The sequence below is a fragment of the Primulina tabacum genome, chromosome 5 (genome assembly GCF_025594145.1).
Source record: "Primulina tabacum isolate GXHZ01 chromosome 5, ASM2559414v2, whole genome shotgun sequence".
Taxonomy (NCBI): domain Eukaryota; kingdom Viridiplantae; phylum Streptophyta; class Magnoliopsida; order Lamiales; family Gesneriaceae; genus Primulina; species Primulina tabacum.
Genome location: NC_134554.1, coordinates 30,040,896 through 30,054,004, shown reverse-complemented (window position 1 = coordinate 30,054,004; position 13,109 = coordinate 30,040,896). Strand labels below are relative to the sequence as shown.

The 13,109-nt window shown below is 35.3% G+C and overlaps 1 protein-coding gene across 1 annotated transcript; it reads left to right on the top strand.

Annotated features, from left to right (window-relative positions):
- Positions 1-478: 478 nt before the first annotated feature.
- On the top strand, positions 479-12,078 carry LOC142547410 (uncharacterized). Its single transcript, XM_075655692.1, has 12 exons — positions 479-617; positions 1,197-1,362; positions 1,718-1,800; positions 1,969-2,044; positions 2,126-2,193; positions 7,857-7,941; positions 9,367-9,488; positions 9,663-9,746; positions 10,196-10,342; positions 10,819-10,927; positions 11,030-11,149; positions 11,683-12,078. Exons 2-12 carry the CDS (start codon positions 1,272-1,274, stop codon positions 11,754-11,756), a joined length of 1,059 nt encoding a protein of 352 aa, XP_075511807.1. The 5' UTR covers positions 479-617; positions 1,197-1,271; the 3' UTR covers positions 11,757-12,078.
- Positions 12,079-13,109: the final 1,031 nt, after the last annotated feature.

Below are 13,109 nucleotides of genomic sequence, written 5' to 3'. Positions count from 1 at the left end.
TATTTAAGTTTTGGAATTCTAAGAATTAATATAAAGTTTAACATAAGGTAAGAGATGAAACAATATATGATAAACATAAGATTTGAGTTTAACTACGAAATTTTAAATTTATGTTGTAGTCTCTTAGCTTGCTTAGCCGAGAAATGACGTTTAATACGTTTGTGGATGATTTTTATGAATTTATGTTTCTGAGGTGGACCTTGGTAAAATCTTTTGTTGTTTAATTTATTTGGTATATCTTTATTAAATTCTTTTATGTTTTGTAAAAATTCCATTTGTGAACTTATTTAATCATATCCAAGAATTAAATTCCTCTTTTTGCTAGCTCAATTTTATTCCAGTTATTTCAAAAGTTCTTAATTTATAAACTATTTTAGATTATATCTTAGAAATAATCAATTTATTGAACTGGTAATTCATATTCTTCAAATTATGGACTTTAAAATAGATGAAAATATAGATTTATGCACCTTCATATGTTTAGGGCGTCACTTGTTATATTAATACGGCTGGGCTCTCCGACTTATAAATTTGGGCTAATCCAATTTATTTGGGTCACCTTGAAACTCAAATCGCCGGCGAACATTTCATTTCGTCGATTCTCTCTCCAACTGAAGGTGATTTCTGCCTCTACGAATGCAGATTTTCTCTATTGTTATACAATAGTACGTGGATTTCAATTTATAGGGCTGAATATAGATAGAAAATGATAAAGAGTGATTTAGTTTCGAACTCTGAATTGTTTGTTCTGGATTTCTATCTTCGCAGTTAGATGGTTATTCGTAATTTTTTGATATTTTTGGGAATCAGGGTTAAATATAGATAGAAGACGATGAAAGATTAATTCGATTTCTAATCTGAAATTGTTTGTTAGCCCTGTACGTTATTTTTCTTCTTATTATTATTTTGGCGATAAGCCAGTGATTTCATGATCATTGTATTTTGTTTGGGTATGGGGAGCGTTAAATAGTGATACAAAATCATGCAAGTTAATTTATCGTCAGAATGTTTTGTTGACCGAATTTTGCTACTTTTTCCCATGCATTGAGGATTGAGCAGGGTATTTCATTTTGTTAGATTGTTGGGGTGGGGGAGGACAAAGTTAAGCGAAGCTAAACCATGATGATAACACAATTTACTCAATTTCAAAGTTGGATTGTTTTTTGACTGAATTTCTCTTTTTTTTTTCTGTACAGTGAGCCGTGATTTCATGATTCTTTTGTTGGGGGGATTTTAGCTCAAGTGGAGATAGCTTAAAAGACAACAAAAGGATGGGTAATTTTAAACAAGTAATGAAAAGTCTTGATGCATTTCCTCGCGCCGAAGAACATTTGCTGCAGAAGACGAAATCTGGTGCCCTCGGTATTTTTTTCTGGTTCTTTATTTTTCCCAAATGAAATTTCACAGCTATTTTATTGTTGTTTATAGCTGTAGAAGAGAAAGCCGTTTAAGGGTTAGAATTTAATCCCTGAAGGAAAATATGCCATTAGAATGGATGCTTTATGGGATTAAAACAAACACAGTTTTGTATTTTATGATTCTGGTCTTGTAAGTTTCAAATGGTGGGCCGCAAGTCTTGAAACACAATTTACACACGTTTCAAATTGCTTGTTATCAAATCAACTGTAATGACGTGGACAAAAAAATAATGAAATGATGTTTGTTTATTGAATTTCGTGACAAGGAATAGTTAACAAATTTTTTTTTATCATGTTAGTTTCCATTGTTGGACTTGTCATTATGGCTTCATTGTTCTTGCATGAGTTGACGTTTTATCTTTCAACGGATATAGTACATGAGGTTAGTTTTCTTGTTCTCAAGTTCCACATTTTTAATTATGTACTTCAATATTTATGTATTATCACTTAAGAGTTTATTTTGATCAATACCTTACATATTTCTTGCATGTAAATCTGCAATACATACAAGTTTTTATGGGTTCTTAATATGAATATTATGCTTTGGCAGATGGCTGTTGACTTAAAACGTGGAGAAACACTTCCGATCCACATTAATATGACATTCCCATCTTTGCCTTGTGATGGTTAGCCTTCTTAAACATTGTTTGGGATCATAATTTTTATTCATACTAGCCATATGCTATTCAACTCTACGATTCTTGTAGTTCTAAGTGTTGATGCCATTGATATGTCTGGGAAGCATGAAGTCGATCTTGACACAAATATATGGAAGGTTAGTGTGATTTTTAAGAATCGAACCTGGGAGAATAACCCATCTTTTTCATTGAATGAATAAACAAAGTTCTGTACAGAATATTTAAAGAAGAAACAATCATATGCTATCCTAATCTAGAAGAATTCAAAATATCCTAATCTAGAAGAATTTAAAATATAAAGAAATAAGGTTACTATCTATCTACTAGATAATAATCCTATATTTATTATTCAATATCACCCTTCAAGTTGGGTCATATAAATTGATCATGCCAAGCTTGGAACTCAAATCTTCATAAATGAGCATGCGAAGTGCTTTTGTAAGGATGTCTGCAACTCACAATTGAGTAGAAGTGTGACAGAGGTCTACAATTCCTTTTTCAATATTCTCACTTATAAAACGTCGATCAATCTCAAAATGTTTGGTCCTATCATGATGGACTAGATTTTTCGAAATACTTATAGCAGCTTGATTATCACATAGAACTTCTATAATATGACCGTCTTCCACCTTTAATTCACCAAGAAGTCTCCTGAACCATATTTCTTTACAAATTCCATTAAAAATAATGCTCGAAACTTTGCTTCAGCACTACTACGAGCAACTACAGGTTGCTTCTTGTACTGCCATATCACCAAGTTCCCCCATGGCCCATACAAATGTGCAATATCCTGACGTGGAACGTCTGTCCGTACACTTTGATTTTGGATAGATGATTTCCTAAAGAGTAGTCATTTACCATGAGTCCTTTTTAGATATCTCAACACCACCCGATAAGCGGCATTCATGTGTTCTTCAGTCGGAGTGTTCATGAATTGACTGATGACACTAACTACAAATCAAATATCCGGTTTTGTGTGTGTTAGGTATTTAAGTTTGCCTACTAGTCTTTGATATCTCCCCTTATCAACAGGAAAACATCTCTTCTTCATACTTATCTTGATGTTTGGATCCATCGGTGTATTTACAGGCTTGCACCCTAACGTGCCGGTCTCTTTCGATAGGTCAAGAACATGCTTTCGTTGTGAAATTGAGATACCTAGAGATGATCTTGCCACTTCCATTCCCAATGTACAAGGTCTTTTATTTCAAATTCTTTTGAGAGAATGAGTTTCACACGTGCCATTTCTTCTGTATGATTTTCTGTAAGTACAATAATGTCATCCACATACACTATTATGGTTGCAATCTTACCTTCTTCAGTGTGTTTTACAAATAATGTGTGATCAAATTGACATTGATTGTAGTCATTTTTCTTTAACACATTGGTAAATCGATAAAACCAGGTTCTAGGTATTGATTGAACCCATAAAGTGAATTTTTTTTAATTTGCACACCTTATTATCCTTACATGTTCATTCAAAGCCTGGAATAAATTTCATGTACATTTTTCTTCTACAAGATCATCGTTGAGAAATGCATTCTTAACATCAAGGTGAACTTGAACATTGTTGAATCTAGCAACATGACCGAAATTTTCTTGGTAGTCAATACCATGAGATTCCATATACCCTTTAGCCACAAGTCTTACCTTGAACCGTTCTATACTTCCATCGGGCTTATGTTCCATTTGAATCCAACAAGTTTTTTTTTAGTGGGTAGATCAGAGATGTGCTATGTATTGTTCTTTTTCAGTGCCCTTATTTCATCATAAACAACAGCCTTCTAGTTTGGATCACTGAGAGCCTCATCAATGTTACTTGGAACCTGAATTTGGTTTATTGTGGAAAGAAAAACACGATATAGAGGATGAAAACGTTTAAGTGAGACAAAATCACCTATAGGATGCGTTGTACATGTTCGGACTTCCTTTCTCAAGGCAATTGCTATATCATCAGGTGCAATGTACTCAATCACAGGGGTATCAGGATCAGACATATGTTGTATGGTTTTTTCTGAATTTGGCAGCAGAGAGTTGTCATGAATGAGTTGATTTTGTACGGGTTCGTGTACTTTATTTTGATGAGGTTTCCTTCGGGAATAGACATGAGGCAGTGGACTGAATATCGATTGCTCGCTGATTGTGGGACAAGTTGGCTCAAGGACTGGTTCAACGTATGGTATGGTGGGTTCCCAATGCTGTGGTACTTCATTGGAAGACTCCCCCTTAACCGATTTATTGGGGTAGAATGATGCGGACTCAAAAAATGTAACATCCACTGAAGAGTAATTTTTTTTGTGATGGGAGAATAACACTTGTACCTTCTCTGGTCTGAAGAATAACAAAAAAAAATGCATTCTACAGTGCGTGGTTCAAGTCTGCTGCGATTATGAGAATGGATGTGAACAAAACATGAACAACCAAAAACCTTTAGGGGAATTTCGTGAAGGTGATGTGAGTTGGGCAAAATTTTAATGAAGGTTTGGATGGAGGTTTGAAAATTCAGGACTCGAGAGGGCTTCCTATGGATGAGGTAAGTGACTGTGAGAATGACATCACCCGATAGGACTTTGGAACATTCATGGTGAAGTAGGGATCAAGCAACATCAAGGAGATGGCGATTTTTCCTCGCAGAGATTTCGTTTTGTTGGGGTGTATCAATGCAAAAGCTTTGGTGAATAATCCCATGTTTTTGTAGGTAACCCCCCAAAACATAATTGTAGTAATCCCTTACCCGATCAGTCCGTAAAATTTGAATCAGGGTAGAAAATTGTGTTTGAACCATGGTGTGGAAATGTTTGAAAATATGTGAAGTCTCTGATTTATCTTTCGTCAAGAACACCCTCGAAAGACGTGTATTATCATCGGTAAGTAAAATAAACCAGCGAGTGCCACTCATGTTGCTTACATTCGAGGGTCACCAGATTTCACTGTGTATAAGAGAGAGTTTGGGTGGTTTGTAACGATCAGGGTGAGAAAGTTGCACGTGTATGTTTAGATAATTGAGAAATATCCACAGTTATTTGGGGCGCAAGATGCATTAAAGCGTTAGGGTGCCTTGGGGCCTGAGGCGCAAGGCATGAGGTGAAACGCACGCTTTATCGAAGTAAGGCGCGTTTGGCACAAATTTCAAATTTCAACATATATAAAGTGATTTATATTACATCTATTGTTAGACGTTTTAGTTTCTTTTCATTAGTAGTGGACTTCTAGTCCACTTCCTGTAATGGACATTAACTAATATTAATAATACTCAATCGTTTCTTATCAAAAAAATAAAAAAATCCATTAATAGATAATGTAGAATAAATCATAATTAAAAACAAACTCCAATCATATAAAATTCATTAGTAAGTCATAAGGTCATCATAATATATTAAGAAAAAAACTTTAAAAATCTAAATCATTTTCATCCTCCTCAACCATATTATCATCGTCATCTTCAGAAGCTGAAGCTCCAGATATTGGAACGTTCGGCAGCAAACGCAGTGACAAAGATGAGCAGGCCTCAGAAAGAATTTGAGGCAAAGACGCGCGGACGCATAAAGAATTTTAGCTAGGTCGCAAGGGAGCTGAAACGAATGCATGCATTTGCAAGGCTTTTTTAAACAATAAATAGGAACGAGATTTCTTATTGGGCTTTAAAATGTCGGTTTGAATTATTTTATATTATATGTATCATGTAGGCCACAAGCGCACAGGCTTGCGCCTTTCAGCAACACCACACCTGGGCAGAGGCGCGCCTAAGGCGCGTTCCTGCTTAAAGCGGTGCGCTTGGCGACAGCTACAGCCAGGCGCGCGCCTTTTAAACTAAATATCGCATTTAAGAGAATGAAGATTTTTATTATTGAATAAAAAAGGAAACAGCTTGCCAAAGTACAAAAAAGTTGGATGCTCTAATCGATAATGTCACAATAAAATATCATTATCACTATTGAAAGCTGAAATAGAATGAGATAAAAAAGGCTTGGAAAGACTTGGGGTTGGGTGACTCTTGGAAACATTCATCTTGAGAAGGTACAATCCATCACAAAGATCTGCGAATCTTCTTCCCCGATGCCGAACCCTGGAAAACACGAATAAACAAAGAAATTTAGCAGTGCATATGAGATCATTATTGTGCTTACTTACAGACAAAAGATTATAGACAAGATCTGGCACAAATAAAACTATATGAACCTGAATATAACCAGCAACTCTAGATAATGACCTGTTTGCCATTCGGACTGTATTGGATGCATTACATGGGCTAAAAGAGTGAAAAGATTTCAAATTCCCAGTCACGTGGTCAGACGCGCCAAGGTTGATTATCCAAGAAGATGACAATTCATGTTTAGAAGTCGAAGCGAATGAGAAAATACCTTCATGAGCCACATTACTAGTGCTAGTGAGTGAAGTATTAGTGGCAATATTATTCTAACTGAACAATTTTTGGAGTAGTACGAGTTGTTCTTTGGTGAAAGGCTACTGATTTACAGAAGGATCTTTTGTTACTGCTGCATTAGCGTATCTTTCTCGTGCTGGCTTCCAATCTACGGGCTTCCCGTGAATTTTTCAACACGTTTCCAGTGTATGGATTTCCGACATTTAGGGCACCACGGACGTCGTGCTTTCATTTTCTCAATGTTGGACAAGGATTGTGATTGTCGCATTGCACCAAATCCATAAGCGGTGGGGTGCAGAACCATCAACAGAAGGAGGAGGAGCCAGAGTGCCCAACACAACTTTCCATAGACTTTCCTCTCGACGTACTTCTGAAAACACAATCGGAAGACTATAGAGGTTTTGTGCCTAAGATCCGTCCGCGCACTTCATCCAGTGTAGAGTTGAGGCCCAGTGAAAAGTGGAAGATGCGTTTCTTTTCCACGATAGCACGATACAGACCATTATCATCTGGACACTTCCACTCATGAATCGCAGAGGTCAATCTGTTGCCATAGTCGAGTGAGGAATTTAAAATCATCGTAACAGTGGAGTCACCTTGACGAAGGTCTTGAAGGCTGCTTTCAATGGCAAATAATTCCGATGCATAATCCTTGGACGAATAAGTATCATAGGCTGCATACCATGTGTCTTTGGCAGTGGTACAAGGAGGAAATTTTCACTTATTTTAGTCGTCATGAAGTTGATCAACCAAGACATGACCATATAATTTTCGGAATTCCAAGTTCTAAACTTGGAATTGCTTTTTGCTGGACAAGTCGAAGTACTGGAAATGAATTAATCTTTTCCTTTTCCACATTTGAACATCATCACAGATTGGGAGTTGTGACCATTGTAGTTAGTTTGGGCCATTTAATTTGTGACAAATGATCGGGTTGGATGAAGTACCAGTGGCCGCTGGAGTAATGGGCACTACCGGAGTTGTGGAGCTGGAAGTTGAAGATTGGGATGAGGATGCCATGTTGTACTTGGTCATGGGTATTTTATTTTCTGTTAGCGCTCTGATATCATGTGATTTTTATTAACCGAGTATGAGAGAAAAACTCATCTTTTTCATTGAATGAATAAACGAAGTTCTGTACAGAATATCTAACGAAGAAACATCAGATGCTATCGAAAGCTAGAAGAATTCAAAATATCCTGATCTAGAAGAATTTAAAATATAAAGAAAGAAGGTTACTATCTAATCTACTAGATAATAATCCAATATTTATTATTCAACAGTTAGTTTACTCTATGTTAATCCGTTTGTATATGTCAAAATGTAATCTGCCTACTACCTTTTCGGGTTTTCTTTTCTCTTGAGAAATAAATTGGATATGTTATTTATTGTGGTCACCTCCATTCTTTTTTGCAGCTTCGCTTGAATCGTGATGGCCAAATTATTGGCACAGAGTATCTATCAGACCTTGTAGAGAAGGAGCATGCTTCTCATGGGCATGGTTAGTTTGTCTGGAACTTTGTTCTAGATTTTGGAGATTATTTTTATCCTTTTCTTTCAACGTGTCTTTTCTTACAACATGCTTTTGGAGAATTATAATTCCACCTTAAGTAACGTTGTTCACGTTGAATGTACTTGTGTACATGCAATTTAACATGAATTTGTTTTTCAGATGTTTTTAGGTTGGCATCACTATTCACATTCAATTTACTTGTGTATTCTGCTCTTGGACCATTGAATGTCTGCTAGTAGGTTTACTTTTATGGTAGATGAGTGTGAACTAGAAAAGCAAATAGGCAATTAATGGGTTTACCCACGAGTCTTGTTAGAAATAGAGTTTTGAAGAGGTTCTTTGACATGCCATTATTTGACGTCGGAGGTTCTTTCTCAAGATTGGCTTTTTAGGTTTCCACAGTTGGGATATGATGCTTTCACCATGAACTGAAATTAGTAACAAATATTAAGGCTGATACAAATAATCTTTTAGTTTCTATTTCACTACAGTGATGCTCAGATTAGTTAATTTGATGGAGAGGGAATGATTTGATGTTTATGAGCATCAGGAGTTTCCTGTTACTGCATGTTCTTAGGACCTGACCCATTCACACATTTCTCTGGATTTTCTTAAACTGGTCATTTTCTCGATGAGGACTCTGTGAACTCTTTTTGTCCATTTTCTCGATGCAAAAGTTGAGTTCGTGTGTGTGTGTAGAATCTGCGCTGTTTGGGATTCCAACTCTTCAAAGTAACAACTTCCTTTCTGTTTCAGTTAATATAGTTATTAAGACATGAGAACTTGTAGTATATCCCAGCTCTCGGACAACCTTTACTATTATTCTGCTCATGGAAAGATTTTATGAGTGAGTTGAGACGTTTGGTTTGGCTAGCACATTCTAGCTATTCATGAAAATAATGTAGAGAACCTTAAACTCTATTAACACCCTGTACTTCCAAGTTATTGTCAAGATTGCCACAGTTGTTCTTTTTGTGGTCACTTGGATGGAAACTCGTTAAAGAAAGTTAATGTCAAAAAAAGGGAATTTGTGTTGCCTCGTGCTGCGGCATTTAATGTCTAATATGAACTTTAGCAATCTGAAATGTAAATGCAGTGTGAAGTTTCGAACGATGTAATATTTAATTTTTTTTCTATGAATTAGTTATTGCAGCATAGAAAGATTCTATAATACGTTTCTCTTTTCCTCGTATGCATTCAATCCTTATCCCTGAATTTGTTTACCACACCAATTTCATTGTTTTAGTTGGAACTTAGTTTGTGATAGATAGATTGGTATTTTTTTGTGCCTATACTAATAGAAGTAGAAGTTATACTATATGAAGCTTATATATTTGTTTGCAAAGTACTGTGGGCATCAAGCTAATGATTTTAACTCAATTCTTATATGTGTGTGTGTGTGTGTATCATCAGATGACCACAAAGATCACCATGAAGAATCTGACCACAAAGTCAAACTCCACAGTCTTGACGAAGATGCTGATAAGTTAATTAAAAAGGTGAAGCACGCTATATCTATTGGAGAAGGTTGTCGGGTATGCTTTTCTTTCTTTCTATCTCTGCTTCGTTTTATTTTCTTTGCAGAATCTTCCTGCACATGCTAGTTTATTAATTTCACATAATTCAATGATGTAGAAAATAACCTTCAATTTGACAATCGCTCCTTGCTCAGTCGTTTTATTTTTCATTTAATTTATTGTTTGTTGCAGGTATATGGGGTTTTAGATGTGCAAAGGGTTGCTGGGAACTTCCATATCTCTGTGCACGGATTGAATATTTTTGTTGCACAGATGGTAAGCTCTCAGCTTATCTTCAAATTTGAGTGTGTGAATTATTTTTAACATGAAAAAACAATCGTACTTATGTGCTGATATAGATGTTTCCAAAGAATATGATTATACTCATGGAGGTAAGATGCTTTGGAAACCTTTGAAAATATATGGGAAGCAACGATCTAGAATCTTTATCTATTCCCTCCGTCCATGCCTTATGCCTTCTCCAGATGTGACCAAGTTTATAAGACTTCATTCTTCTAGATGTGACTCTGCATATTCTACATATGTCTTATACCTTCTTCCGTGTTGTTACTCCTCTATTTTGCATGCAAAAGTTTGAATTTTCTAAAATCGATGTTTTGCAATTGGCTGATTAATCAGAATTTCATATATTGGCATTTACAGTGCTGTATTTTACTCGTTGTTCCAGGTAGATTTATCTATTTACTCCAGTTGATTCTCTGCAGATTTTTGAAGGTTCTTCCCATGTCAATGTGAGTCATATAATTCACGATTTGTCTTTTGGGCCCAAATATCCTGGGATACATAACCCACTTGACGACACAGTGCGAATTTTGCAAGCTGCAAGTGGAACATTCAAGTACTATATAAAGGTGAGAGTTGTGGCCCATTTTTTGTTGCATTTATAAAACTCGACATTTATTATATATGACATGCTTTTGAGTGGATTAAGACATGGTTTGAATATAATAGTGGCCCACCAACTGACCACAGGACTACATTGCTTCCTATGCAAGAGAAATTGTCCCCTTTCCTGCTCCTTCCAATTGTGTTCATGATCTGCAAATACAACTTAAAACTGGTTATTTGTGTCTTCGATCCATAGAGTCTCATTGTGGTTAGAGATATCCCTAAGTTTTGGATTTCAATTTTACACTTATACCATCTGTATTAAGCTCGAGTATGAGTTTCTTGAGCTTGATGAGCCAGGGTAATCATAATAGCTTGACAAAGTCAAAGCTTGGTATATAATTATTTACATGATATCGTAGTCAATGTTGGTCTATACTATGATTAAGTTTGAATTTGAGAATTGCTTTCCGAGTATTTTGCTTTTCATACGATTTAGATTGTTCCAACTGAATACAAGTATCTCTCAAAAGAAGTTTTGTCCACGAATCAATTCTCTGTCACTGAGTACTTTTCTCCTATTACTGAGGTCGATAAGATGTGGCCTGGTAAGTTTTGTTCCGTTAACTTCTTCATTTCATTCTTCTTTCCCCCTTCTAATTATCTGCTTCATTGTTTAGAGGACTAATATAATTTTTTCTCTACTGTAGCCGTTTACTTTCTGTATGACTTGTCACCAATTACAGTGACAATTAGGGAAGAACGACGTAGTTTTTTGCATTTTGTTACACGGCTTTGTGCCGTGCTGGGTGGTACATTTGCCTTAACAGGTTCATTTCTCCTTTCTATTATGGCCTTTCCAGTTGAGATTATTCACTTATTACTGAAATACCATCTGGATAGTATTTAAAAAGTGGAAAATGTTTGAATGCTAAACTGATCAACCATTTCACAAACATTCTTCTGCGCATGTTTCCATGGGATCCACTACTTGTGCGCTAGAATTCAACAATAAGCCACATTTGACAGTCTTTGTTCAACGTATCGGTTACACACAAGAATGTGCAATCTGACTCAAATATTGGAACATAATTTTTTTCACCCATCTTTCATCCGCTTAAATTTTGGAAAATTTACATGAATATTTAAAAGATTCAGAATACCTTTGAAATTTCAAGAATGTAAACAAAAATTCATGGGGATTTCACAAAAATAATTTTGAGTTTCCTTTTGATCATATATGGAAATAGTCATTAACTATACCGTTTTGGATAATAAAGCCTACCAAGATGTTCTTGATATGATTGTGGGGTAAATCTGCAACTAGAGAACTCTCTTCATGGCATACATCTTTGTCTGACAGGATTGCTGGATAAGTGGATGTACAGGCTCATAGAATCAATCACAAAACCAAATGCTCGAAGTAGTTTACGATGATTAGTGTCTGAAACAGTCATCAAGTACACCGCTGGTAATGATCCTCAGGAACGAGTTCACATTAGTCGGAGATGTGAATATTTCACCGGTTTACAGCTAAGAATGGTATATCTCCTGTTTCCCCATACTCCCCTCCCTAAGGTTTTGTGTTCAGTGTATCTTTATTACAGCAGTGAAAACAATTAACATTTATTTTAGAGTGTAATGAAATTAGGAGACCCCAGCTAATTGCGCACTAGATTTGAAGGTGACTATGGTACGAATTTTGATGTCCGCTTTACCATTGAAGTGCTTAATGTTCATATCGTGTCAGTTTTCTGAAGTTTGCCGTTTTCTGTCTGCATCGTTTAGAACAGTCATATGCCTGAAGATCTTAAATTTCTGTTATCGAATTTTTGGACTAAATTATTTGGGACTTGTTTCTTCTTTACTTTTCATATTTGTTTCTTTTTTTTATATAAAAAAAATAGACATATCCGTGTCAAATCATTTTTAGATTCAATAATAATTTTTTCTGTTTCCTTTTTATTCACACAACGATTAATCATGCTTTTCTTCGACTCAAAAGGGAGATTACTATTTCTAGAGCTCAATTTGGATCACTCATTTATTCAAAAATCTTGAGATAAGGTGCGTGAGATGTCTTAACCAATTACCGAACAGCCCTTGATATGGTGGAAAATTTGGACATATGCATGAAAATTAAGGCTAAAATATTTCACAGAATTTGAAAGAGTTGAATTTAAATCCAGTATGTGTCTGAGAGGTCAATAATTATCATTTGAATTATTATTAGCGGTGGAAATTTAACTTGACTTGTCCTTACAATTGATATGTTCAATTTTATCGCGATTTTGGTTTTTAGCAAATTATGGAAGCTGTTTCTACCGAACTGGGTTTTAAATTTCTTGGTGAAGTGGATTTAGTCGAACTTTGTTAACATATATGATTGTTTTATAAATATATATACTGTATTATTAAAAATAAAAATTTACGGTAAAAAGTAAAAATCTCAAACTCACAAAATATATTAAATTACACACTTTATAAAATTTTCTCCACTCAATTGTGTTTTTCTTCCCAAATTGAGAGATCTATTTATAGAATTTCTTTGGAAATAATCCAAAAATAAATGAGTTGGTCTATTGTGAGACGATTTCACGAATTTTTCTATGTGAGACGGGTCAACCCTACCGATATTCACAATAAAAAGTAATACTCTTAACATAAAAAATAATAATTTTTCGTTGATGACCCAAATAAGATATCCGTCTAACAAAATACGACCCGTGAGACCGTCTCACACAAATTTTTGCCAAAATAAATTTATCATTACATACACCATTACACACT